This window comes from Penicillium angulare (genome assembly GCF_028827245.1).
Source record: "Penicillium angulare strain IBT 27051 chromosome Unknown utg000004l_segment0_segment0, whole genome shotgun sequence".
Classification (NCBI taxonomy): domain Eukaryota; kingdom Fungi; phylum Ascomycota; class Eurotiomycetes; order Eurotiales; family Aspergillaceae; genus Penicillium; species Penicillium angulare.
Window position 1 is genome coordinate 757,739 of NW_026623163.1, and position 25,286 is coordinate 783,024.

The 25,286-nt window shown below is 45.6% G+C and overlaps 11 protein-coding genes across 11 annotated transcripts; 6 read left to right on the top strand and 5 right to left on the bottom strand.

Moving 5' to 3' along the window:
• Nucleotides 1-205: 205 nt before the first annotated feature.
• Nucleotides 206-1,447, bottom strand: N7478_004205 (putative PP-loop ATPase superfamily protein; the record flags this gene model as incomplete). Its single annotated transcript, XM_056920419.1, has 1 exon — nucleotides 206-1,447. The coding sequence occupies one exon, from the start codon at nucleotides 1,445-1,447 to the stop codon at nucleotides 206-208; it is 1,242 nt and encodes a 413-aa protein (XP_056778456.1).
• A 447-nt stretch (nucleotides 1,448-1,894) lies between these two features.
• On the bottom strand, nucleotides 1,895-3,085 carry N7478_004206 (Male sterility NAD-binding; the record flags this gene model as incomplete). The annotated part of the gene is made up of 1 exon (XM_056920420.1): nucleotides 1,895-3,085. One exon carries the CDS (start codon nucleotides 3,083-3,085, stop codon nucleotides 1,895-1,897), a length of 1,191 nt encoding a protein of 396 aa, XP_056778457.1.
• A 1,921-nt stretch (nucleotides 3,086-5,006) lies between these two features.
• N7478_004207 (Zn(II)2Cys6 transcription factor domain-containing protein) lies at nucleotides 5,007-6,744 on the top strand (the record flags this gene model as incomplete). The annotated part of the gene is made up of 4 exons (XM_056920421.1): nucleotides 5,007-5,058; nucleotides 5,110-6,419; nucleotides 6,547-6,617; nucleotides 6,687-6,744. 4 exons carry the CDS (start codon nucleotides 5,007-5,009, stop codon nucleotides 6,742-6,744), a joined length of 1,491 nt encoding a protein of 496 aa, XP_056778458.1.
• Nucleotides 6,745-9,041: 2,297 nt separating this feature from the next.
• Nucleotides 9,042-9,465, top strand: N7478_004208 (MFS general substrate transporter; the record flags this gene model as incomplete). Its single annotated transcript, XM_056920422.1, has 3 exons — nucleotides 9,042-9,142; nucleotides 9,193-9,317; nucleotides 9,371-9,465. The coding sequence occupies 3 exons, from the start codon at nucleotides 9,042-9,044 to the stop codon at nucleotides 9,463-9,465; spliced, it is 321 nt and encodes a 106-aa protein (XP_056778459.1).
• Nucleotides 9,466-10,073: 608 nt separating this feature from the next.
• On the bottom strand, nucleotides 10,074-11,568 carry N7478_004209 (uncharacterized protein; the record flags this gene model as incomplete). Its single annotated transcript, XM_056920423.1, has 3 exons — nucleotides 10,074-10,269; nucleotides 10,302-11,190; nucleotides 11,256-11,568. 3 exons carry the CDS (start codon nucleotides 11,566-11,568, stop codon nucleotides 10,074-10,076), a joined length of 1,398 nt encoding a protein of 465 aa, XP_056778460.1.
• Nucleotides 11,569-12,527: 959 nt separating this feature from the next.
• Nucleotides 12,528-14,387, top strand: gmdA (putative general amidase GmdA; the record flags this gene model as incomplete). Its single annotated transcript, XM_056920424.1, has 4 exons — nucleotides 12,528-12,806; nucleotides 12,865-13,746; nucleotides 13,803-14,211; nucleotides 14,266-14,387. The coding sequence occupies 4 exons, from the start codon at nucleotides 12,528-12,530 to the stop codon at nucleotides 14,385-14,387; spliced, it is 1,692 nt and encodes a 563-aa protein (XP_056778461.1).
• Nucleotides 14,388-15,007: 620 nt separating this feature from the next.
• N7478_004211 (Zn(II)2Cys6 transcription factor) lies at nucleotides 15,008-16,420 on the top strand (the record flags this gene model as incomplete). Its single annotated transcript, XM_056920425.1, has 1 exon — nucleotides 15,008-16,420. The coding sequence occupies one exon, from the start codon at nucleotides 15,008-15,010 to the stop codon at nucleotides 16,418-16,420; it is 1,413 nt and encodes a 470-aa protein (XP_056778462.1).
• Nucleotides 16,421-16,902: 482 nt separating this feature from the next.
• Nucleotides 16,903-18,698, bottom strand: N7478_004212 (uncharacterized protein; the record flags this gene model as incomplete). The annotated part of the gene is made up of 4 exons (XM_056920426.1): nucleotides 16,903-17,151; nucleotides 17,216-17,320; nucleotides 17,377-18,578; nucleotides 18,632-18,698. 4 exons carry the CDS (start codon nucleotides 18,696-18,698, stop codon nucleotides 16,903-16,905), a joined length of 1,623 nt encoding a protein of 540 aa, XP_056778463.1.
• A 977-nt stretch (nucleotides 18,699-19,675) lies between these two features.
• Nucleotides 19,676-20,751, top strand: N7478_004213 (ketopantoate reductase family protein; the record flags this gene model as incomplete). The annotated part of the gene is made up of 2 exons (XM_056920427.1): nucleotides 19,676-19,871; nucleotides 19,925-20,751. The coding sequence occupies 2 exons, from the start codon at nucleotides 19,676-19,678 to the stop codon at nucleotides 20,749-20,751; spliced, it is 1,023 nt and encodes a 340-aa protein (XP_056778464.1).
• Nucleotides 20,752-21,073: 322 nt separating this feature from the next.
• N7478_004214 (amidohydrolase family protein) lies at nucleotides 21,074-22,164 on the top strand (the record flags this gene model as incomplete). Its single annotated transcript, XM_056920428.1, has 2 exons — nucleotides 21,074-21,208; nucleotides 21,262-22,164. The coding sequence occupies 2 exons, from the start codon at nucleotides 21,074-21,076 to the stop codon at nucleotides 22,162-22,164; spliced, it is 1,038 nt and encodes a 345-aa protein (XP_056778465.1).
• Nucleotides 22,165-22,302: 138 nt separating this feature from the next.
• N7478_004215 (uncharacterized protein) lies at nucleotides 22,303-23,295 on the bottom strand (the record flags this gene model as incomplete). The annotated part of the gene is made up of 3 exons (XM_056920429.1): nucleotides 22,303-22,652; nucleotides 22,728-23,207; nucleotides 23,265-23,295. 3 exons carry the CDS (start codon nucleotides 23,293-23,295, stop codon nucleotides 22,303-22,305), a joined length of 861 nt encoding a protein of 286 aa, XP_056778466.1.
• Nucleotides 23,296-25,286: the final 1,991 nt, after the last annotated feature.

A 25,286-nucleotide genomic window follows, 5' to 3' on the forward strand; every position in this document is an offset into this window, starting at 1 on the left:
CGTTTGACAGTGACCGAAGAGACGGTCTTCATCGTCCAAAGAACTCGAAGCAGTTGGGGTAGACTTCACTTGACAGGCAAATGCCAGGCCGGCTTGCGTTGTTGCAGGGAGCTGTTGAGCCGCACGCCGAGGAATGACGCCGCTAATGGCTAGGTGGGTGGTAGATTTGACAGGTATTTTGGTCGCATGTATGACAGAAACAAACTCAACTGTTTGTCAATTGAACACGCTCCATCTGCCTCATTAACGTCGAACTACCTTCCTCATCCTCCATCCCAACCTCAATAGCCGTCTTAGGGCGATTGCGATTCAGGCCATCCAACAAATTGCAAGCCTTGCAAATAGTTTGACTAGAGATATAGCCACACCGTTCACAGTGCTGAAGCGTCTGAGTCTTAATCTTCTTCCCCCCCACAGAAACCTTGCCCTTCTTAGGCATTCTGATCTCTGTCTCCCGTGCCTCCGCCCCATCATTCGAAGCCAACTGTTGCTCCATAGCAGCCATCTCACCACCACTCGATCGACCATTCTGACTTCCACATCCACCAGTCTCCTCGTCCGCAGTCCCATTCCCAGCGGCAGGAGCAGACGACTTGCAACTCTTCCCACCACCCGTTTGTCCCGGAACAAGCGCAGCCATATCCTCACCACTCTTCACAATATCCAAGATAGAGCTCGGCCTGATCTTCTCCAAATCTTTAATCAAAGTGCGCGCACTACCTCGAAACGCCTCAGGAGAATAAATGCACTCAGTACTGAAATAGTCCAGCTGTCGATGATGCGCATAGAGAACAATCTCCTTCTCATACGCATACTTCAAAGGCTTACTGCGCTTTGTATCCGAAGCCCCAGACTCAGTAATAATGCTCGTTCCCCGTGATAATCTCGGTAGATCCCCCCTTAGCAAATTCATCATAACAGTCTCAGCGACATCATCCGCGTTATGACCCGTAACAACATGCTTGATATCCAACCTCTCAGCACCACGATCAAGCGCCTGGCGACGAAAAACACCACAGTAAGTGCAATTTCCCTTCTTGCCCACTTGTTCCACAACCTGATCCATAGTCCAGCCGTATAAATCTCCATATCCAACAATAGTCAACGGCATATCATATTGTACCGCATTGCGCTTCACAGTTTCAAGACTATCGTCGCGATATCCGCGGATTCCCTCATCGATAGAGAGTAGGCTTAGCTCAAGACCATAGTTGTATCGTTCGTTTAGAGTCTTCAGGACGGCAGCGAGGACAGTGCTGTCTTTTCCGCCAGATGCGCCGATTGCGATGCGTTCGCCGGGGAAGAATAGTTTGGAGCTTGTGATTGTTTCGTGGACTTCTGTTTCGAAAATCTCGATGAAGCAGGATCGGCAGAGTTTGTGCCGGTTTTTCGGTCGAATGACTACTGCTCGTGCTTCTTTGCAGTTGAAGCATGTTGTTGGTGCCATGGTGTTTGGGTATTGAAGGGGTGTGTTTCTAGAAAGAATTTAAGATCAAGATCGTGTTCGTGTTGAGGGGCAAAAAAGAATTTATTTTTTCCCCGCGGTGGCCCGTGCCGCGGCCAACTGGAGAGCCTCGATTACAGTGATTAGATTAACGCTGTAGAGGGATATAGTTTGTCGTGAGATCGCTATTTCGAAATTAAACTGATGGCACATTTTGATTACTTTACTACTATATCTCAGAGAAATGTTTTTGAAAATCGCACATGTAAATATATCGCTGGCAAAAAATGTTGAAGTATAGACGGCGGAAGAGAAGATAGTTATTTGCAGGCAACAAAGTTGAAAGAGACCGAGAAAAGACAAGAAAAGACAGTCCTCGTTCTACCGGGATTTGAAAACCTTCACAGGTTCAAGTCAAACTTATTATCCTTTTCCAAGTTATCCACAGTATCACGCGGCCTTCTCACTCAGCTGTAAAGTGGCAGGATGCTTCCCCTTCCGACAAAAAAGCCCAACCGAACAAACCGGCAACCGGCTCTTCCTCGCAATTTGCCTCGCCGCATTGTGAATATGATGTCGACGATGAATTAAAGAATGATGATACGGTTTCGACCGATCGGCATAAAGATGAAGTCCCTCCCTCGCCTCAGAATCAAGCTGCTCAGCCACTGCATCGGTCCTCCCATCAGCAAACGCGAAGGACGTCCCAATAATCTTGAAATTCCGCGCTATATGATGCAAGTTCTTGGAGTGCCAGTCCTCTGAAGTCCAAACAGGATGGATATTCCAAGGAAGCCTTCTTTCATTCTTAAACGCATTCCACCAGTCCTCGAGCCGAAGTCTCCCTCTTTCCCCACTGACAGCATGGACACATCCACTCGAACCCAATGCCACATGAGCTAGCAGTCGATCTGCCACAACATCAACGGGGACCTCGTCGATGGTTGCGTCTTTATCTGGATTCTCGCATCGGGTCGAGAGAACAATCTTTCGACCTGGGTGTATTGCGTAAGCTGCAGCACAGGCTGTGGATGGGGTCGAGTATGAGGTTGTGAAGCCTGGCATTGGGAACTTATCGGCTGGTCCTACGACTGAAGGCCGAATTATAAGAACTTTATCGAGGCTATTCTTCTGGGCTGCCTTTTCTAAGACGAGACGCTCTGCCAGGTGCTTGGCGTAGGCATATGGCCATGGAAAGTTGTGGGCGTTGTACTCGTCAGAAGTGCCCGTCTTCTGAACATTTTTCCATATCTCTAGTGCTCCTGCATAGGCTTCGCCTTCTGTTTCGTTGCTCAATGGATATACTTTCTCGTCCACGGCGACGTCGGTGGATTTGGTTGTTTGCCATAGATGAGCGTTGGCGTATGCCGTGGAAACGAAGACAAAGCGTTCTAGGTTGACAAACTTCATGGCGTACTGTGTTAGACACAATGTAGGCGCAATGATTGTGTATGATAGTTCGCGAAGTGAATTCTTGAGCTCGATAGATGCCGCGGCATGGATGATGATATGGACAGTCTTTTTCAGCATCTGTAACTCTTCATCGGAAAGATTCATTGTCGCGGTGTCTCCAAGCTCGCCATCCATAATGGTCATGCATTTGCTTTCGTAGAGCGCCTTTGCAAGATGCGGTGGGAGCATTTCGGACCATTTTGCCTTTGCTTTTCTAAACAGCATATCATTAATAGGCGGCCTTAAAAGTTGATTTTTATGTACTATGCATAAACAATCTTTTTGAAGAAAAAGAGGAAGAATGTGTTGAACTCACGAGTATCCGCCTCGGCTCAATACGTATACATGCTGCGGCGACGACTGAGTTAACAGCCGATACAAAAGTGCTGTACCAACAAGCCCTGTTCCCCCTGTAATGAACAGAGTCTTGCCGTTATAGTAATCCCATATCATCATGAATTCCTAGAAGATGTCTTCTGGCCTCGTGGTTTTGACCTTGTCAGGAGAAGCGAGGGATAAAATATGCATAGCCAAAAACTCCATGTTGATAGGAGGTCAAGGTGGGTCTACCGAAGTAATAAATAGCGACGAAAGTGAAGAAAATGCCGAAGTGGCTGTTGGGTTTTCGATTCGAACATGAAGATATTCGGTGCTTTGTGCCCATTTTTGGGCGCGTGCAGGAACATGCAGCTAAGGTGAGGGGAACCTCCTGTTGTGCAACCACCAGCGCAAGGACCACCAGCTCCACGAACCATTCATATCAAACACTGCAATCACTGACAGCGGTTGGATGTAAGTGAAAAAGGCAATTGATAGTCTCCATGCACGCTTGATTGTGGCAGTGTCCTATCTTACCTTGCATTGCTGGGATTTCCCTTCCACTCCGAGGGACTAGACTGGTCGGGATGGTTGTGCAAAGCGCTACGGCCCTCCACATGAAATTCCTTCCATGTTCATCATTCTAACTCGCATCAATATGATAATGAGCGGGCTGCACTGACCGAAACATGGACACACGCGCTGCAATTATTTGCCAGGAATACGAATGCATTAGTTGATTCTTTCAGTGGCTTCACACCGCTTCATGCAGGATCCTGGTCTCGAAGACTTTCAGCGAACCTAAAAACTGCACATGTTTATCGAGCGAATTGAAAAACAGGCCGATGAGCAAACACGCGATTTCTCGAAAACACCCATGGAATATCACGGAAGAGTTAGGGTTTCTTGGAGGCTATTGCTTGAATATTCGCATGCTTGGAAAAGCAGCAAGTTGAACACGAATGAAGATCATATCCCAATTCTTTTCTATACTTTTCGGTTACCCACGTACCCGCGAGTAAACGAGACACGATGCATATGACCCACCTATATGCTTGGAAGATGAAACACGCAGCTAGGGCTTGACTTCTCATGTTCCACCAATTCTGCTCATGGGATCTTACCTTCCAAGGTCACTCTAAGTCTCGCTCCAAGAGTGCAAGATCTTCGAATGGAAGCGAGTGGACCTTGACTCTCAGAATGTGATGGTGTGATGGCGAGTTTGGGTTAAGCTTATTTCTTGCTTCGTCGTATTTCACTTGCGACATCCTGCAGGGCTCATAACCGTGGATTCTATGGAAAGAGGCACTCACCAATGAACACAAGATTTGACAAATTTCATGCTTTACGGCACAGACGAGCGATTGATCCAAGATCCAAGTCTCTGCTAAGCCAAAAAAAAAAAACGAAAACAAAAAGCGAACAATAGCCATTGATCAAACATCCGGGGTGCCGCTTTTAATCCTTGAGGCGATCAGTGGCTTAGAGACACCATGTGTTTGTCATGCCTTACTAGTATTTCTGGTCGCTCATTAGTTTAAACGAACGAAAATCATCGCGAGCGTCATATATATTCTGATATACCTTATTCGCGGCGTGGGTTGTCTCCCATACACATCGTGTGCACGTGACCACCGTGGCTCATCAGGCTATTCGGGACTCCGTCATCTGTTCACAGTTGTGCTATATGCTCTAGTTGACTGAAATCAATCCAAAATTGCCCAAGTCTTGTCAAATTTGACTTGAAAATATTGGAAAACCATTCGGGGTCATTATTTATTTAGAGAGCCCGATGTCCATGCCCCCTCCGAAGGCTTCAACCCCACGACAGCGAGTTCGCACCGGTAAGCCTTCTTGATATGGGCTCAAATCTATCCTCTACTGACCATCGATAGGTTGTTACACGTGTAAAATTAGGAAAGTGAAATGCAAGATTGAAGACAAGGATAACCAAGAAAGTCTTGATGAGGCCTCCAGCTGTTATCCTTGCAAGCGCCTGGGGCTCGAATGCCGATGGACCGCTCCATTGAACGGGGAGGGTTATAACCCACCCCCCAAAAGGCGACAAACAATTGGAATAAGGCGCGAACGCTCTCAAATCAATAAGAAGAGCCCAAGAGCCTCATATATCGAGCCTCATGGGCCATCTCAGGCTATTGAATCACAAGACGACGACGCTGTGACACGCACCAATGTGCTGAGATCATCCGAACAGGGCAGCGCATCCTCTGCCCAATCTGCCTCGTTTGAACTTGATACTTATGTCGATATGCTCGGAGACTTACCATTCGACCTTGACTTTGACCTAGATATTCATCCAGTCGATCTGAGTTTTAACGGGGAGGGCTTGGATTTCGCGCAACTACCCTCTTTCAACACGCCATTCTCATTACCCGATGGCGACATGGCGAGTGAGACGATGTCAAGAGATGTACCTCCAACTTTGAACAATGTTCAAACACCCGGAAAATCCTTTCCATTTGCCGACGAAATAAGAACAGATGCTACGGTTTCCGGTGATCTATCTAGCCTAGGAGTTGATGAACAGCATCTGATTCAACATTACCTCGCGACTATGACAGGCTATGCAAAAGTGGATGATTATCCGAGAGGTGCAAACAATTTATACACAACTGCATTCTCACAATCACTCTCCTTTAAGCCCCTTCTCTACGCAATTCTGGCATTTTCCGCTTCTCACTTGGCCCTGGAATATCCCAAATATTTTGAAAAAGCATCCAAATTCGAGCAACTAGCACACGACTCATTTGAGGCCTGCAAAAGACAGGTTTCAGAGCCTGATAGCCTTCTCTCGGCCCTATTCGTTCGAGCTAAGAGAATACACCTCCTCGCGGGCGATATCAGCTCATTACATAGCCTCATTGACCAGGCTGCCGAGACTGCCTTATCTGAGAAGGGCCAAAAAGCCTTAAACGACCCATTCTCCCTTGCTCAAAGAATTGTGATTCGACTTGCTCTTCTAGACGCGCGAGCTTCATGTTATCGACTCGGAGGTGGAAAGTTAATCAAGGCTCTACGAAATATACCCGCCATGTCCTTTATATTTGACCATGACAAGAATGTTGGATCGACATCAAATGCCTTGGTGAGTTTGCTTCGCGCTGATATACTACGAATGAAGGTCGGGGAGCTTGACTTGCGTCTACGACTTCAGACAGAGAGTGAAGATCTTATCAGCTCTCCGGTACGTACAGAGGAGGTACGCTCGCTGCATAGACATATCGAGCACGAGATCCGTCAATGGGAATATCAAATGAGCTGCAGGGGTGATGACCTAGATGAAGTTATGATAACTGAATCTGTCCTTGAAGCGTCAACGTATGCTCAATATCTCGTTATGGCAGCTCTCCATTCTTCTGTACTGTATCTTTACCTATTATACGTGAGTTTCACCGGCGTCCCTTCTTTTTGACTTGGAGTCCCTACAGAGCAGTAAGCTGATAATAATTAGCCGCTCAAGTCCATTCGATGGGAGCATTCCGTATCTCGTGTTCTACATTGTCAATTGAAATTACAACAAGATCCTTCTCGCAGCAACTCTCCATCCTGTTTGATACCGTCGTCCCTTTTCCTCGCCGGTATTTGCACTGTGGACCCTATTCACCGCAATTGGGTCTTGGAGCGCCTCGAAAAGGGTAAAAAATGGGGAACATATGTCGGTAGAACTCATGAACTCCTCGAATCAATAGTCAAGGCTCGATCTACTAACGACGAACTTGATGTATGCCTTCTGATGGATCGCCTCAAGGGAAAATTTCTCATTTAATGAAGTCTAGCGCTCGAATTATGACCCAGCTTTATTATCCAGGCGCCCTCTGCGCTCGAATATTCCTTTTGAATTTCCTCGTAAGGGATACAATACAATAAGATTTTTCAAATAGAGTCAAGTCGAAATTTTCTTACAATTTCGAGAACGACAAGCAATAAAATCCATGCCATGGGCACCTTCAACCTTGACTCAATACAGCGATTAAAGAAATCCACCTCGAATGGACACAAATTTCCAGGACAATACTTCCTTTGGTACATACCCGTACAGGCCCATGGTTTGCCATGTCTGTCGGAAAGTCCTCGTTATACGCCGATGCGACAGTATCACATGACATATCCGACACTATCGGCTCGACAAACTGATTATCTCGAACTTTAACCCCACAACCCCAGATATGACCTCCATGGGTTTCCTTAAACAGGCCCCTTTACCGGGGTTTGTGTCGTAAGATCTACTCCCTCAATTCTCTCCGCCCAAATCTGAGTCTATGCCGTTTTCCCCGAGAATGGCTCAAAGTAAGAATGCCTACCCAGGGCAGACGGAGTCGCCACAAAAGAAGAGTATCTGTACATTGAAAGATCCTGAAATTCAAGATGTATACGTTGAAGAATCAAATGAGTTATTTCTGTACACTCAAGATGAGGAAAAACGAACAAAGAGAAAAATCGATTTTATCCTTCTACCGCTATTATGCATGTGCTATGTTTTCTCGGTATGATTACTACTCTTGACATCAAACTCTCCGTTAAAAAGACTAACCATCGAAGTTCCTTGATAAAACCCTTCTTAACTACAGCAGTATATTTGGCATTAAGGAAGCATTGCACTTGGAAGGGTCTAATTATAGCTGGCTTGGAAGGTGAGAAGACTTTCACGAGTACCTCTAGAATTTAATGTGAAGCTGACCGTCTAGCGTCTTTTATCTTGGATATATGGTCGGGTCTATGATGTGGGCAAAACTTGTAAGTCCTTCCGTCTAGAATACTACTATGTTCTCCTGCTAGGACAACAAGAAGCTTACCATTTTACTTTGCTAGGTACAACGCTTCCCAGAACACGCGGGAAAATTTATTTCAGGCGCGGTGCTTACTTGGTCTTGTATCACGCTCCTCACACGTATGTTCTCTTCATCTTTCATGACGAGTGTACTTGAGCTATATCTAATCGCCATGTTTAGCTCTCTGTTTCAACTTTGCCGGAATAGTCGCCGTTCGATTATTTCTCGGAATCGTGGAAAGCATCATCGGACCAGTATTTGTCATTGTAACAAGTAATTGGTGGACCCGTCCAGAGCAGGCCTTCAGAACTGCATTCTGGCTTGGTGGAACTCCAGTGAGTGACTGTCCTCAAATCAATTAGTCGCGGCATGGAGAGATTTTAACACCTCGTAGATTGGAAACTTCTTCGGGGGACTGATTTCGTATGGACTTGGATCAAGTTTGTACATCAAAAATATGCTTATAGTTGGCAATTACTAATATCCCAGTGCACCCTTCATTTCCTACATGGAAATTATTTTTTGTGTTCTTCGGCGCACTTAGCTTCGCCTTCTCACTTTCCCTCATTTTTCTGATGCCCGATAATCAGTCAAATGCGCGATGGCTAAACGAGAAAGAAAAGAAAATAGCCTTAGAAAGAGTCAGAGAAAACCAAACCGTCTCATCCGATAATGAATGGAAATGGCCGCAATTTTGGGAGGCATTGCGCGATCCTCAAACGATTCTCTTTTTTATTACTGCAGTGTAAGTGCCGTGCCATATATACAAAATTGTCTTTCTAATCGCATTATGATAGCGGAAATACAATGCCTTCAACATTCGCTAGCCAGGTAGGTTCATGGATCATCCTTCTCAGGCTCGTGGATAGAAAGTTAACACAGCCAAGTTTTCGAGTCAAGTTGTGCAAGGGTTTGGCTTCTCGACTTTGCAAACTACGCTTGTTTCTACTTGTCCAGCCGCTGTCATTCAGCTCTCAACATTTTTGATATTCTCATATATTGCGTCCCACAAGAAGGATCTCCGTCTTTATCTTTCTATGCTTGTCTCCGTGCCACCGTTGATTGGTGCATCGTTGCTTCACTCGCTGCCTCAATCAAACCAGGCAGGAAGGTTAGCTGGATATTACCTGACATACACGTAAGTGAACTATTTCTGGATACGCCGAAAATGATTGCTAACTGTTCCAGACATACGATGTCCTTTACTTTGAATACCGGCCTAATGGCCTCGAATTATGCTGGAAATACAAAGAAGTCAACGGCCAACGGTATCATTTTCGCTGGCTGGGCCGCAGGACTTGTCGCAGGGCCTCGTAAGTATCTCATTATGGATATAATATAAAACAGCATCTGATTTTGTTATTAGAATTCTTTCTCGACAGCCAAGCCCCGACATATGAGCTCGCCTTCAAGATGCTAAGTAATTACACAGCCCCGTTCATCATCACAGTCATAAATTAACCGGTACTGTCATTCTAGTGGGATGTTATGCCCTGATGATAGTTGTGCCGATCTTCCAGCTATCTTGGTACAAGTATGAGAATAGGCGACGGGAACGGCTCTGCCAGGGCAATCAAGAGTCCTCAATTTCCGGCAGACCGGAATTTAGTGACAGAAGCGACTGGGAGCAATGGGAGTCTTTTAGATACACTATGTAAACGAAGATGTTGTTCTTTTGGTTTTGCAACTTGAATTCACGACCGACTATCTTGAGCTACCTTCGCACCTCACCCCATAAGCACTAGTATCTCTGAAATTCACTATTAATCTTGAAATAGATTCGATCCCTCATTTTAGTTTCTCACATATACTATCCAAAATGCGGAAGAGAATTTCCCTTAAGACATTCGTCGGTGACAGATAGATTCACCAAGACCTGCCGATATTCTGGCAAAGCTACTTAGATGGCGCCGAGTTGAAAAGGCTGTGATATACTCCAGTATTAAATGCCAGAAGATTGACACCTTAAGTTTATTATTCAAAGTTGTTGAGAAACAAATTAATCAATAATTTCAAAAGATGAGGTTACTAAGGACAATTCTTGTCTGCATCGTGATATACTATCCATGTTATGAGAAGCTCACCATTTCCACTGTTTCCCGACGAAGGACCTCTGCATCTACTGGAAGCAAGAAGCCTGATTGAACCTGGCTTGCAACAGCAGTACCAGCCTGCAATCGATACGATAAATCCGATCCATAGATACTACGCAACTTGTCTTCCGAGAATGTCCATTCAGACCCTGCAGTTGGGACAATGTTAGCGCTTTGATTAGACGAAGCGTGATTCCAGCTCACCTACCCCAGTACCAATTTGGTCGGCCTTTCGGTGTTGCAGCGACAAGTCGGGATAGCGGAGCATCCGTATGTAGAGTTCGCACGCCACCCATTGCATTCCCATGATCGTCCCGCCTGATCTCATCCGTCTCTCCAATGACCTCAATGTAAGAGCTAGCCGGTGGAGCCATGTCTCTGGAAACCCAGGTGAACATGGACTCAAAGACAGCATGATAGATAAAAGAGTTCGCAAAGGTACTCCATTTCGCTCCCTTGAGATTAGCCACAGACCAACGCTTCAGATCAATTGCTGAAGCATAGCGGGACTCGCGATGAGCCATTCCCGCAATTTCGTACAACCGAAAACCATCACTGTCCGGACGTCGGTGAGATATACCATCTACCTGCCCGCTCACACCACATGGTAGCCGGACAGATGGAAATTCCGATTCTCCCAGCAGCTCAATGATTTTGGCAGACGCACAATCCGGAAGCGCACCACCGCCAGATTGGCAAGGAATATAACCTTCAAAGGGATATGCGCCATCTGGCAGGCGCAAGTGCGAACAATGAGTGATAAAACGTCTTGTGACTCCACCTGTTTGAGAAAGCCCACTGAGAACGACCCAACGGGCATTTATGCCTAATTGTCCTGATCTCAAAGTGTGGGAGGCAGCTGCCAGAATCTCGGGGGATTGCAAGGTCGCGGGCCACCATTTGGCTTTAAAGGCATTGTAAGTTTCCGTCAGCATCTCTTTGGAAACATCGGTCACGAATGGAATACTGTCGGCGAATTCATCTGAAGTCGGGCCTGAAATGAAATGCATTTGTTCGTATCTTTTAGGATCGACATTTTTGATTTTACCAATAGCCGATGGAGCCTGTGAATCAACTTCTAACCAAGCATGGCCTTGAGCAAATGTTATTAGACATTCTTTACCATTTTATTCGGGAATTAATTTGGGCTGCACTCACCATTGCGCATAAGCCAGCGATTGATGTGACGCCAAATGCTTGTTCCACCCCACAAATGAGACGGCTCCTCAACGACAAACCCAGAGAACTTGCTAACATCTGCTGGACGACGAAGAAGCAGGCGCGTGCAGAATGATTCGCCATGAGCTACCCCAGAAATCAAGAATTCTTGACTCAAGTATCCGTATTCAGGGAGCAAGTCCACATGATAAGGCTCCAGAAGTACCGGTTTCGAGGTTTTTGTGTCGGGCAGTGAAATAGTACTTGGATTGAAAACATTGAAGGTTGACAAAGGGGTGTCCTCAACAGCCATGTTTAACGATGGGAGCAATCGGTGAAAATGGATTGTTTTGGAGCTGTCGTTGGGCTGGAGCAAGGGTAATTAAGAAATTCAAGGTAGGCCGACCGCGGCGGTAGAAGTTGGATCTGTTATCTTGGAAATTGGTTTCGAATGCATTCCAATTAAGCAAATCAAACTCTTAGCATCTTTATCAATCCATTCTCTGTGTCATCTGTTATGGGAAAGCAGGATATAGTAACATGCGACAGGATCACGTGACACTATCGGCAAAATACTATATAGATAGACTGTCGGGAGTGGCACTCTGGGGGCAAATTCCCTTCCTTTTCCTTGTTGCATAATTGAACGCGGGCGGCATCAGAATGATGCGTAAATAGTGGGCCATTTTTGGTGTTTATCACTTCTTTTTATCTCCTGCTAAGGATCGGAAGATAAAGGTACCATGTTCATTTCTCTCTACTAGTATAACATCAGACCTGCAATTCCAAGGATATTTTTACCTTCAGCGAAATACTAGTATGTCTTACCTACTAAGATTACTCCTATTGAGAGCGAAGAGCTTTCCATCTACTAGTAGTCACAAGCCTAATTTGAGCAAAGACTTTTTCAAAGACTCTAGAAAAGCACAGTATACTATCCAGGCGGGCCCCGTTTCTCATGGACCGCGCCAAAGTCTACTAGTATTACTACTTACGATATTCATGCTACTAAACCTTTCAATTTTGAATTAAATATATATATTTCTCTCAAAAAGGCTATCTGGTTGATGTATTTCGAGCCCGGCCAGCGGTCGGGCTGTGATGTTTGTGATTGGATAAAACTGAATCTTCGATCAAGACAACCTCAACCTCGGTTGTGATGAAAGATGAGAGGAGTCAACATTTCCCACTGGCACTTACCAAACCCAATTAGACAATCCACTTGTCGATATCATTTTCAAACAGGTCATCGTTTCTTGCCCCAAATCTAATATGACCGTCAATCCAAACTGGCGTGTTAAAGGAGAGGCTAAACGACAAGCCATCCTCAAAGCTATCCCCGAAAAGTGGAGACTGGCAACCCCGCCTCCCCCAGCAACAGAAATACGGGATGTCACTGGAAGTTATATTCAACAATACTTGAACGAGCGAGAAATTGAGATTACTGAGTCCGATGCCGTGGATATTGCCAAACAAACCACATCTGGCGGTTGGTCCGCCGTTGAAGTAACAGAAGCCTTCTGTCATCGCGCGGCTTTGGCCCATCAATTGGTAAGTCATGAAGAGACGGTGAATAATAAGAAAAGAACCTTCAGCTAACCATAAAAAGGTCAACTGTCTACACGAAGTTTTTTTCGAAGCAGCGATCGAAGATGCAAGGAAGCTCGATAAATATTTCGCAGAACATGAAGGCCCCACAGGCCCGCTTCATGGATTGCCCGTCAGTTTGAAAGATCAATTCCACATCAAGAGCGTTGAAACGACCATGGGCTACATAGGCTGGATTGGTACATTCGAAGGCCAGCGAGATGACCCACGCTACAAGTCCGAAGAAAGCGAGCTCACAAGAGAGCTGCGTAGTCTCGGCGCAGTACTCTACTGCAAGACTAGCGTACCAGCAACACTCATGGCTGGTGAAACAGTCAACAACATCATCGGCTATACATGGAACCCCAAGAATCGACTGCTCTCTTCCGGTGGAAGTTCCGGTGGGGAAGGAGCTTTAATCGCCTTAAGGGGATCCCCTGTTGGCATCGGGACTGATATAGGTGGCAGTGTGCGTGCCCCTGCTGGGTTTAATTTTCTCTATGGACTGCGACCCTCGTCAGGAAGAATGCCGTATCAAGGTGCTGCAAATTCTATGGATGGGCAAAGCTCGATTCTGTCGGTAATAGGCCCACTTGCGCAGACTGCACGCTCCTTATCATTTATCTTCAAATCTATACTGGTGGCACAACCGTGGTACCATGATCCTCTTGTATTAGAATTGCCGTGGCGAGAGTCTATAACCAAAGAGACACGTTCTCTCATTGACCAAGCGAAGACAGGGAAATCAACTCTAGCATTTGGGCTCATGCCTCATGATGGCATGAACCGTGTACACCCGCCCGTCGCGAGGGCAATGAGGCTTGTTGAGCAAACTTTGAAACGACTAGGTCATACTGTCATCTCTTGGAGTCCGCCGTCCCATTCCAGAGGCAATAAAATAGCTGTATGTGAGCATCCGTAAGAGAAAGCGAGATGCTACCGATCCCTAACTTCTCCCAGGGCGAAATATTTGGCATGGACGGAGGAAAGAACCTTCAGCATCATCTAGGTTTATCCGGAGAGCCGCAAGCCCCACAGGTAATTGTTAAACAGGGTGGCAATGAGCTGAGTGCGTCTAAAATCGCGGCCCTCAATGTGTCCAAGCGTGATTATCAAAAAGAATACATGGACTACTGGAACAGTACGGCAAGGTTGACTGGCACCGGGCGCCCCATTGACGGAGTTTTGCTTCCCGTGGCACCACATGCAGCGGCCATCCCTAATCACTATAAAGTAGTCAATTATACAGCTTTCGTGAATGTCCTAGATTATACAAGTGTGGTGATTCCGGTGACATTTGCCGATAAAATGGTTGATGTGAAGTCCGATGATCGCACATCCAAGTCGGACGATTATATCGATTGGAGCTGTGAGTTGACCTCTAAATTTTACATAGATGATTGGGTATCTGACAATTCCGCAGATGATGCCGATACTTATGACGGAGCCCCGGTCGGTGTTCAATTGCTGGGCAGGAGATTGCAAGAAGAGAAGATGTTGACGCTTGCTGAGTATATCGGTGAAGAGATTGCCTTAGATGCCTGACACAAGTGATCGATCGTTTGGGAGCTGTGTTATTAGAGCTTCGTGGTAATTAAACGCAAATTACTGATTTTTCCTCATATATCGTGTGTAAGAAGTGCAGCATACCTTTAGTGGGTCCCAATTCAGGATGTTTGGAATCCACTTAAGTCGTAATTTAGAAAATGAAGAGCAATCAGCAATCATGGTCAAATCAACATATTTTTCAACACTCTCAATATATGAATGACTCCAATGATAAATTTCAATTTAATTCGTGGGCCTAAAATGACGCATTTAAAGTCATGACTATCCATGGCGATGTTTCCATCTTGTTATCTTTCATTCGGTTCCCCCGCAAATGCTATTATAGGGCTAAGCCATAACAGGCAGGTACACACGACCTTATCGTATTTCCAAAGCTAAATCCAGTTGTAGCTATTCATGGCGTGAAGCCCGGCATTGAAACCTTTCATGTTACCGATTCAAGGATCCCCATGAGATCATTCTCAATACTAATCAGGCCCACCTGCTTTATCAAAAGGACAATACAGTTGTTGCCTAACCAACACCAGAAAATATACCATGTCGCAAAATTGCATCCACCAGAAACTACAAGATCCACACCTGTCAAGGAGGCAGTGATGCCTGCTACTTCTCCTCCCAAGAGAGCATGCGACCAATGCCACGCAGTGAAGGAAAAGTGCCGACGAATAAGCGATTCTGCGCCATGCGAAAGATGTTCACGCCTTGGTCAGGAATGCCAAACGATACGGAGCCCAGCCAAGACCGGAAGAAAACCTCGAGCCGCAGAGAAAATATCATACAGCTTGCCAGTCGCACAAAGCTCGAACTGTTCTGGGACCTCACTGCAACTTTCAAAAGCTATTCTAGCCAATTCACCCACACCGTATAACGCCGGGCTAAGCAGCAATCAAACAATATTTGCCGACCTCGATGAATGGGAAAAACACTTCTTGAATTTCATGAAAGATGTTCTTGCTCCTTCGCCTCTAGATAAATTCCTAGTGGGTCCGAGCTTCCACGAGGCACACCACACTTCCTTTGTGCAGAATCTCATCCAACCCATACCGGAGCTACGAAATGCTTCTGTAGCCTGCGCTGCTGTGTTATTCAGCGACCGGTTCGCAGAACATACGAACAAGACCATGGATATCGGACATAAACGGGCAGCTTTAGCTGTATCATCTCTGCGATGCTTCCAAATATCCAATGAAAAGGACCTTACCACAATGCTCATTCTCAGTGTAGCAATGATAACATTTGCGATGCACGTTACAGATGGCCAGCCCTATCTTATCGCCCAATACACTTTGAGCATCATCAAATCGCAATACCAAAGCCTTATCAATTTCCAATCGCCAATGATGGATCTTTTCATGTGTCTTGTCAGCACGGAGACATTTGAATGTCTACTCCGATCCAAAACACCAGCTTGGAGGCTAGATACCAGCCAACGTGGCAATGTCATTGACCGATATCTCGGCCTAAGCTACCCGCTTTTCCCTCTCTTCTTTGATATATGCGAGGCAGCTGATCAGCTTCGAAACTGCAAAATCAACCAAAGGGATGGAATCTTTGTTCGGTTAATGGAGACAAAGGCCGCGGTAGACCAGTGGTATCCATCACCTGAAGCGGACTTCCTCGTACGACTATCTCGGGATGAGGTCGTCACCATAATGACGCAAGCCAGGATACTGCGCTTAGCTGGACTGCTCATTATCCATCGACTGAGATACCCATTTGGTCAGCACGATGATGAAGCACAGAGGTTATCTAGGGACATGATTTCGGAATTCAACACTGTGCTTCGAATTACTGAGCGTTCCGTGCCGTGTACATCGCTTGCCTATTTAGCCGCCTGCTTTGAAGCCTTTGGAGACGACAGGAGAAAAACTGCTTTGGCACAAATTCCATCCGTTATCACTTTCTCAAAACAGGCTCAGATAAAGACTGCCAGATTACTAAAGTCAATGTGGGATTTAAGAGATTGTCAAACCCAGTTCTATTGGTTCGAGTTAGGAGAGTACTTCTAATTGCGACTCGGATATCGGTTCAGGGTGACAGCAAAATAACGACATATTTGCTGTAAGAACACAAGATTACATTTATAATGAAGTGCAGCTCACTAATACTACTTACGTTCCTTCTTATTGTACTCATGCCATGTTCATTTTCCTTGTTCTAATATCTATAATGGCTTTTCGGTATTTGCCAAAAGTCTGATATTATATAGTGGTATGAGTCATAGTATGGGTATAATACGATTTAGTATCTCATCAACTTTCCTCAGGATGATAGAACCTCATCTGAGATTAATAGTAGATCAGGGCTGTAAGATATGGTGAGAAAGAGGGGACATGAATAAGGAAGATATAACAAAAAACCACTATAAATCACACATTTACTCAGGCTTTAACTTTAAAGCCTAGCCAGCCTTTGATGTGAGCTCCGTCAAACATGCTTTCTGCCAGTGATCAGTGACATCCGAGTTTGGCCTGGAGGATCAAAGATAACACTAAACAGCACGATGAGTTACTTGCTTCTCGGCCATTGCCCGGTATGATTTTGCAGTTGCAACCCTTGCCTTCTTGCCCCATATTAAGAGTGGAACGGGAATAAGATATATAGCAAACGCGACCATGGCACAGAGAACATGAAGGTTTTGCATGCCCATACCATTGACCCAGGGGGTTAGTACAAACAGAACGATGACTGAAATTATATTGCGCATGAAGATCACTCCCACGAGGGCATTTCCGATAACCTATATTGGGCTGAGGTTAGTGTTTAAGTCGAAAAGAGGTAAAGAATGGAAATGGGAGACAAACATCTTGATAGCAATCCATAAGATAGGATAGAGAGATACCACTGACAGAGGCCAGAGTAAAGCCGTAAACACCAAATCCAACAGCCAAAAGCGACCAATGAACGCCCTAGATTATATTAGCATATATAGACTTTAAAGCTGGAAAGGGGGATATCAACGTACATAGGCAAGTCCCAAACCAAACATGAGTAGTGAAGCCGGGCCGAATATGGCAACCGGCAAGGCAAGCCAGAGACGCATCTCTGGTTCGTAAATACCATTGTTTTTCTTAGAAAGCCATAGGATTGACTTGTCGCTGAGCCATCCACCGACTGGAAAACCGATTATGGCTCCGATGAAGGGAGGAAGATTCATCAGGCCAATTCCAATCGCATTAAAATTGTACGGAGGCAATAGCATATACGACGCCTGGAGCGAAGTCATGATAGCAAACCATGCCAGGGTCGATCCATACGTGATGGCAGCGTATGTTACTGCCGGAAAGGTAAATAGAGTCACAATAGGCTGTGTAAAATGGGGCCACATGGACTCTGAGGAGACTGTCACCCAAGGCATCCGCTGCCAGTATGTCTTGGGTTTGATGTTGGGGTTGATCCTAGCCTGGCTAGCGAGCACACCAGGATGAGAGACCTCAGCATCGTCGTCGGCCTGATTCGGAGCCTTGCTATCTTTGATGGAATCCTTTCGTGTATCAGATTGAGGAATCACGACTTGGCCGTCAATGACAGGGATATATTTGGACTCCTCGAACAGGAACAAAACACATACAAGTGTCACGGCAAAGAAGATGACACACCACCACCACATCCACCGCCAACCTTGGGAGTCAACAATGTAGCCAGAGGCAACGGGTCCAAGGAAAGCTCCTGCAGACTGAAAAATGACGAACCATCCATTCATAGTGGCATGCTGGTGCACGAAAAACAGGTCCGCCACGGTGATCTGCACGATAATCTCACTGATAGCACCCCCTAGGCCTGAGATTAAATTGGCACCAATGAACCCCCCAACATTTTGTATCTCAGCTTGCCATACACAGGATGCAAGTTGAAGTGCGACGCTAAAAATATAAATTGGGCGGCGACCATATTTGTGGACGAGAGGGATGAAGAAGAAGCATCCAATTCCGAGACCACCATAATTAACAGCTGCCCCGGCATTAAGAATATCAACCGAGAAGCCTAGCTCAGTCTCCATGGGGCCCCATGCAGTGAACCCAATGTCCAATTGCACGAAAGTCCACAAGACAAAAAAGCTAACCAAGGTGAAGTTCAAAGCTTTGCGAGCTGTAGACCAATTGAGGGGATCGTTGGGGTCGGAGGAAGGAGTCGGGAACAAAACTAGTTGATCTCTGGTGCGATGGACTGTAAAAATCAGATGCCATCCCTGATGCGCCATGAATTGAAATCACACTTACCATCTTCAAGGGCGACCGTTCCGGGGGCCCAGAAGGTCTCATCCCTGTCGTGCTGCTCATTCACCATGTCTGGTTCAATTTGGTGGAAGGGGATTCTGAGAGGAAGAAATTTCTCAGGGCGGCACCTCTGGACGACAGGAGGTCGGCCATGTTCTTAAAGTATAGTTGGAGCATTGACGTGCGGAGATACTGGCGACCGAGGGTGTTATCTTGTATCCCATTGAGCGTGTGGGGTAGATCAACGAAGGTGATAGGGACGGGCCAATTAGAATCAATGAAACGGGCCGGCTTGGCACTGTTGACTGGGGAAACGCGATGGGCTTCCCCACCCCCGCTTATCTGGCCTGTCAATGAGTCGTTTGGGTGGCTGATTAGAACCGATCAGCTGGTCATGACTGAATGTTGTATACGACGAGCGGAATAGAGTCCGCCAGTATTGTTGATTTGTCCCAATACGGCAGACTCCTCTTGTGCTGTATTGTATCTTGACTGCAGTATGATCCCAACAAGCGGCCGATCAAGATTACGCAATGAAAAATCCAGACGCGTGGAGAAGATGAATCTATACTTTGAATTGTCAGCCAGTTAACTTCGCCGCTGTATAAAGTGGAGGAATCGAGCTCTCTCTTCCGTCTCCGATGTGCACTGTGCAAGTCCCTCTGGGTCCAGGTCTACATGCTGGCTAGCCAGCAATAAAAGGGAATCACTTCAATGCTGCTGTATGGTTTTGAGGCAGGGTACAAAGGAATTTCTTCCGGCTACACGTTGATATTACCTTTACAAAAAGCCGACCTGGATATATGCATGAGCGCGATTGAATGCGGCTTCCGTGTCGGCTTTACGCGGACTTACATAATGAACTTGAAGTTTATCATGGTGGGGGGGGGGGGGGAAAGATGGACCATCCCACCAGAAGACATCGAAGAAAGGAGAATTAACATTAACTGGCTTTTCCATCCTCTCAACTCATCTGAAACTGAATGCTGAGAACCGACAATTGTTGTGAGGAATTCCGATATTCCTAGGCCCATCACGACAACAGTAATGTCCTTGTCAAAACTCAAAGTGCTAGTCGTGGGGGCTGGAGGAGTCGGAACAATGGCAAGTGTTGCCCTTGAACGGTCTGGGATGGCAAATGTTACTCTCGTGCTACGATCGAACTACGAAAAGGTGGCCGGTGACGGATTTGAGATCGAATCTGTTGATCATGGAAAATTATCGGGATGGAGACCAAGTCAGAGTAGGACCTCTCATCCGTGCCCCCTGTTTATTACGATGTTAACAGATCTTCAGTCATCAATGCTGTACCGGAAGCTGATACAAATGACCCTTTCGACTTTTTGGTAGTGTCTATGAAGACAGTACCCGAGATCAGCAATATCTCCAAGATCATCGCTCAGAGTATAACACCTGGCCATACTACAATTGTCCTTATGCAAAATGGAATGTACCTTGAGCCACCATTCATCGAAGCATTCCCAACAAATGTGGTTCTATCTGGCGCAAGCTACATTGGTGCTCATGAAAGAAACGCTCATATTATCCACGATGACCCAGATCATTTCCACATCGGCGCGTTTCACAATCCACGGCTGGATGTTCAGCATGAGAAGGAAAGGCTAGAAGCATTCACAACAGCTTATAATGGAAGCAAAGCGGTTAATGCAGTTCCAGTCGATGACATAATGCTATATCGCTGGAGGAAGATCATCTGGAATGGCACTTATAACCCCATATGCGCTATTACACAACTTGACAATGCTGCGGTTCGACGATGTGGCGGGGAATACAGTTTGATTAGGCCAGCGATGGCTGAGATGGCGGCTATTGCCAAAGCCGACGGATATGACTTGGGGGAGAACATCGTTGACGAAATGGTTAATAAGACGCCCATTGAACTTTGTTTCCGACCCAGCATGTTGGTTGACATTGATAAAGGAAACCCAGTTGAGGTTGAAGTCATATTGGGGAATGCTTTGCGAATCGCTCGGGAGAAAGGAGTCCAAACGCCTATTCTGGACAACACATATCGATTTCTCAAATTGATACAGACACGCCTACTAGTTGCAAGGGGACATATAAGTGAGCCGATGGATGTGCCAAGGTCTGATTTCATATAGCACTCAATATGGGCCCAGGGTTATTTATCGGGTGGACCTGCAGTCGATCATAGAAGACAGTCATATTAGCAGTGGATACAAAGGCATAGCGAAATAGAATTATTATTAGAATATTTCAGTGTGGGCTATTAAAGTATCAAGAGACATGCATAGATCATGAATAGCACTCGCGTACTCGGTAAGCTCGTCTCACGCCAAAACAAACCGGCAACCCCCTTGATGACTGGCGACAGGGATTACCGGTTCTTTCCATCAACCGCAGATTTACAACAAATGAGCAGCCAATAGCAACATCAAATTTCAAAGATCGAAGATCGTCAAAATGTATGACACCATGAGATCAAGTACGGAGAAAATCGATTTCCATGTCCACTGTGTACCTCCCTCATACCGCGAATATTGCCTGAAAAATGAATACGCGGGGGAAGGACATCCTGATGGAATGCCAGCAATACCTGTAAGTTCCAAGCTGACGATGGATGCATAGTGAAGTATTCTGATTGTTTCCAGGCCTGGGATGTGAACTCCCACATTAGCATGATGAAGAGTCTCAACATCAAAAAATCAGTACTGAGCATGTCCTCCCCAGGTACACACCTGACACCAGGAAACGACCAGGACGCTCGAGCCTTAACCCGCCAAGTGAATGAAGACATGTCAAAAATATGCAAAGACCACAGTGAACATTTCCTATTCTTTGCATCGCTTCCTCTACCTGATGTCGAAGGCTCCCTTGCCGAGATCGACTACGCGCTTGATCACCTAGGTGCAGTCGGATTTCAAATCCTGACCAATTCCCACGGAATCTACCCAGGGGATCCAAGATTCAATCTCGTCTTCGACAAACTAAGCGAGCGAGGGGCAATCGTATTCTTTCACCCTACTAGCTGTCATTTACGGAGTGAAGACGGCTCCGTGACCCGAGTCACTCCAAATCCCGGGGTAGCAAGTCCCGTACTGGAATTCATGTTCGACACAACCCGATCATTGACAAGTATCATAGCATCTGGTACCATTGACAGGTGTCCTGGTATAACGTTCATCATAACTCATTGTGGGGGAACGTTTCCACCCGTTCTGTCTCGGATTGCGCGATTCTCTCCATTTGTTTTTCTGAATGAAGATAGAGTCTCGAATGAAGAAATAAAGCGCATGCTTGAAACCCGCTTCTACTTTGACCTAGCTGGATTCCCTTTTCCGGATCAAATTCATGGGCTCCTCCGAGTTGTCCATTCTTCGCGACTTCTTTATGGCAGTGACTATCCATATACACCATTTCCTCTTGTTAAGTCATTGAGCGAAGAACTAGAATATGGTCTGAGGCAATGCTTTGGGTCGGCATCTACCGAAGTCTTTCTGAAGAACGGAGAGAGACTTTTGTCCAATTCGAAGGGGGGGGGGGGAAGAGTCTGAATCTCTTGGGCTTGGTATTGAATAAGTAGATGATGAGAGATCATTCTATTCACAAAGACGAAGACTCCTTTATTTCAAGAAAGATAGAAAGAGAAATTCATATTTGATTAAATCACAGAATGTCCCTCCAAATTCCCGTTAAAGACATCCCTCGACCATACCTTTATAAGTGATGCGCATCGGCTCATCAAACAGCTCAGGCATCTCAACAAAAAAGAATCTCTCCACAGAAATCAAAATAGATCTTCCAAAAAGCTCGTCAGCCGGAACAGAAACACCCTTTGAGTCAGTCATTTCATGCCCAGAAATACACTTGAACACGACGTCCGTAACATGGCTCATCTTAATGAGTGCCGCTTTATCAAAAAAAGCTTTAATCTCATCTGTCAATAGGGGCGTTATCACAGTTCCAGGACAAATAGCATTCATCTTGATACCATCGCGCCATAAACGAGGTGCCATTGAGCGAGTGAATCCGATCATCGCGTCTAAAACACGTCAGGTTAGCCATACGATTCAGCACCCAGAGGTACGAGTCTGAGTAGCTTGAAGCTTATACTCACGTTTCGTTGCTACGTAAATCGGTGTATGGACACATGGGTATATCCCACCAATACTTGATGTGAGAATCAAGTGTCTTTCTCCTCTCGTTTCTTCTGGCGATCGGCGGAAATAATGCATAGCCAGGTAAGAGGTATAGATAGCCCCTGTAAGGTTTATATCAAGTACACCTTCGATGCCATTTGAAGATGGGATAGGCCGTGGAGGAATGCCAGTTGTATCATGGTATGTATACATTGTGTTGACATTCTGGGCTATGCCGGCATTAACAAAAACAAAGTCCAAGCGTTGGTGTTCATTGAAGATTTCATCAAATGCGGCGCCTTGCTCGTCGTAGCTTTTCACGTCCACTTGATGAAATGTGGTGTTCTCCAATGAAGCTGCTGCATTTTCGCCGCGTTCCTTGTTGCTCCCGATGATGTGGACTTTCCAGGCACCAGTTTTATCAAGCTGTTGTGCGACATCGAGGCCCATGCCACTTGCTATTTTGATTTGTCAGTCTGATCCTTCTTGACGTATTAGTCCCTAAGTAAACTTACTCCCTCCCGTTATAAGCGCAACTTTGACCATGTTGAGCGATTATTTAGGTATAAACTTAAGATCTGATGCAAGATGCAGGTGTTGCAGTTTTGAACTGGGGTCCAGAAAAGTTTTCATATTTATGACAGAATACCCACTATGAAGGCTTTGTCTGTGCGACTGCATCCCATTCGCCATATTGCAGCGGAAAGGAATCTCTTCTGTTATTGGGAGCGGTTTTGTGGAGTAGGGATCAACAAGATGGCCTGTCCTATTATTTTCATGAATGACATAGAAATGGTGTTCAGATATTAGCGAAGACCCATAGTGGTGTGCAGGTCTGCAGAAATAAATCGCCTATCATGCTTAAGGCGCTCTTGATTGGTATATCGAACACACTATGACATCTTAGTGGACTTTTTTGCTGGTTTTTTTCATGTATGTTGAGAGGCTAAGGATGTGGGGCGTACCTCTTGGTACCGCGGTTCATCTCTGTCCATTTCCACGTTACACATCTATGAAATGAATTTTAAAGTATAAAAGTATAAAAGCATAAACAGAGTTATAAGTCCAGGTGGAATGAGATAGATCTGGCAGTATTCAGACATTAAAATGGAATAAAAAAACGTTTTCTCTCTTCAATATGGCCGCTGCCGGATAACCCGCCACAGTGTCACAATGTAGTCACTATTCTTCTGCATCCCTCTAATGCAATCTTTGAACTAGGATATTTTTTCCAGGCGACTAGAGAATTGTGCGTAAAATGGTATTAAGTACACTTACAATGACTAGTCCATCTCAAAGCCAACATTGGCAAAAACGATCGCCCCCAACAACTCCAACCTTTGCCCCGCAGCCACACCGACCGATAGCACCAGCACATATCATTCATATCTTTCGCCGAGGCACAAAAGGCTTTCAGTCCCCATAACTTGGCCTTTCGTCTCATTTTTGAGCTCACGCACATATTTGATTAATCTCATGCCTTTTATCTTACACCGTCCTGGAAACTAGCTTCTTGAAACAAAGTGCCGATCCGATATCGCCGGCCGGAAGGTTTGAGTAGCTTATAACCCGACATTCCGAGGCACAAACTTTCGGTTTCATTTACCTTCCTATTCATATCAGTAGCTCAATACTCAAAGAACATTCTAGCAGTCCTAGCCTCCTCAAGGTACGTAAGAACAGAGAAGACAAGAGAACAGCGATCGCTCGCCGATCGCAAAAAAGTGTGAATGACATCATGATCGCTGATAGATCAATTGCGAACCACCAGAATCATTCCAATACATCAGAAAGCACTACACCACAGCCTACATACAATTCGTATAGGATATTAATCGCCACATTCTCGCGAAAACCAAAAGGTCCCCACATATCAACAATGCACTTAAGGGCTCTATCAATACCACCCACTGCCATCGGATGGATGAACTCCATAATAAACGCAACAAGCATCAACCCAATATTATCCGTAAGTGCCTCTCAAGACAAAAAAGAAAGAACATAAGGACTAACAGCTTGCAGATGCAGCTTTATTCCCTCGTGCTAGGGGGAGTCTGGCAAGGCGTCCCGATAATGTTAATATATCTACACCGCCAACTAGCAAGACATACAAGGAAATAATCCAATAAAATGTGGATCTGTGCATTAGTAAATAAAAGTACTAGTAGGCGAAGCATGTTTCAATTATAACTGCATTACCTGAATACTCTTGGCTATCGCGAGAGCGACGGTGAGCCGGTGGCGGCATCCTTGCAGGGCCGTTGAGACATACAGCTCTTTGCCTCGTGAGACGTGCTATTGAGTTACCGGTACCGATGTTCCTCGGAACGGGTAATGCAAGGATCTATTTTGCAGGGATCTCGGAATTTGAAGAGCAGTACTTATGTTCGTGTCTTAATTAAAAGAGGTGGAGTTAAGTGGAGCCAGTTTGAAATGAGTAGGTAGCAGTTGCATTATGGAATTTCCGCGAAGCGGAATGTGGATAAGTACATCCAGGTAAACAAAATCAACTTCTATGGGTATGTCATTGAAGTTAA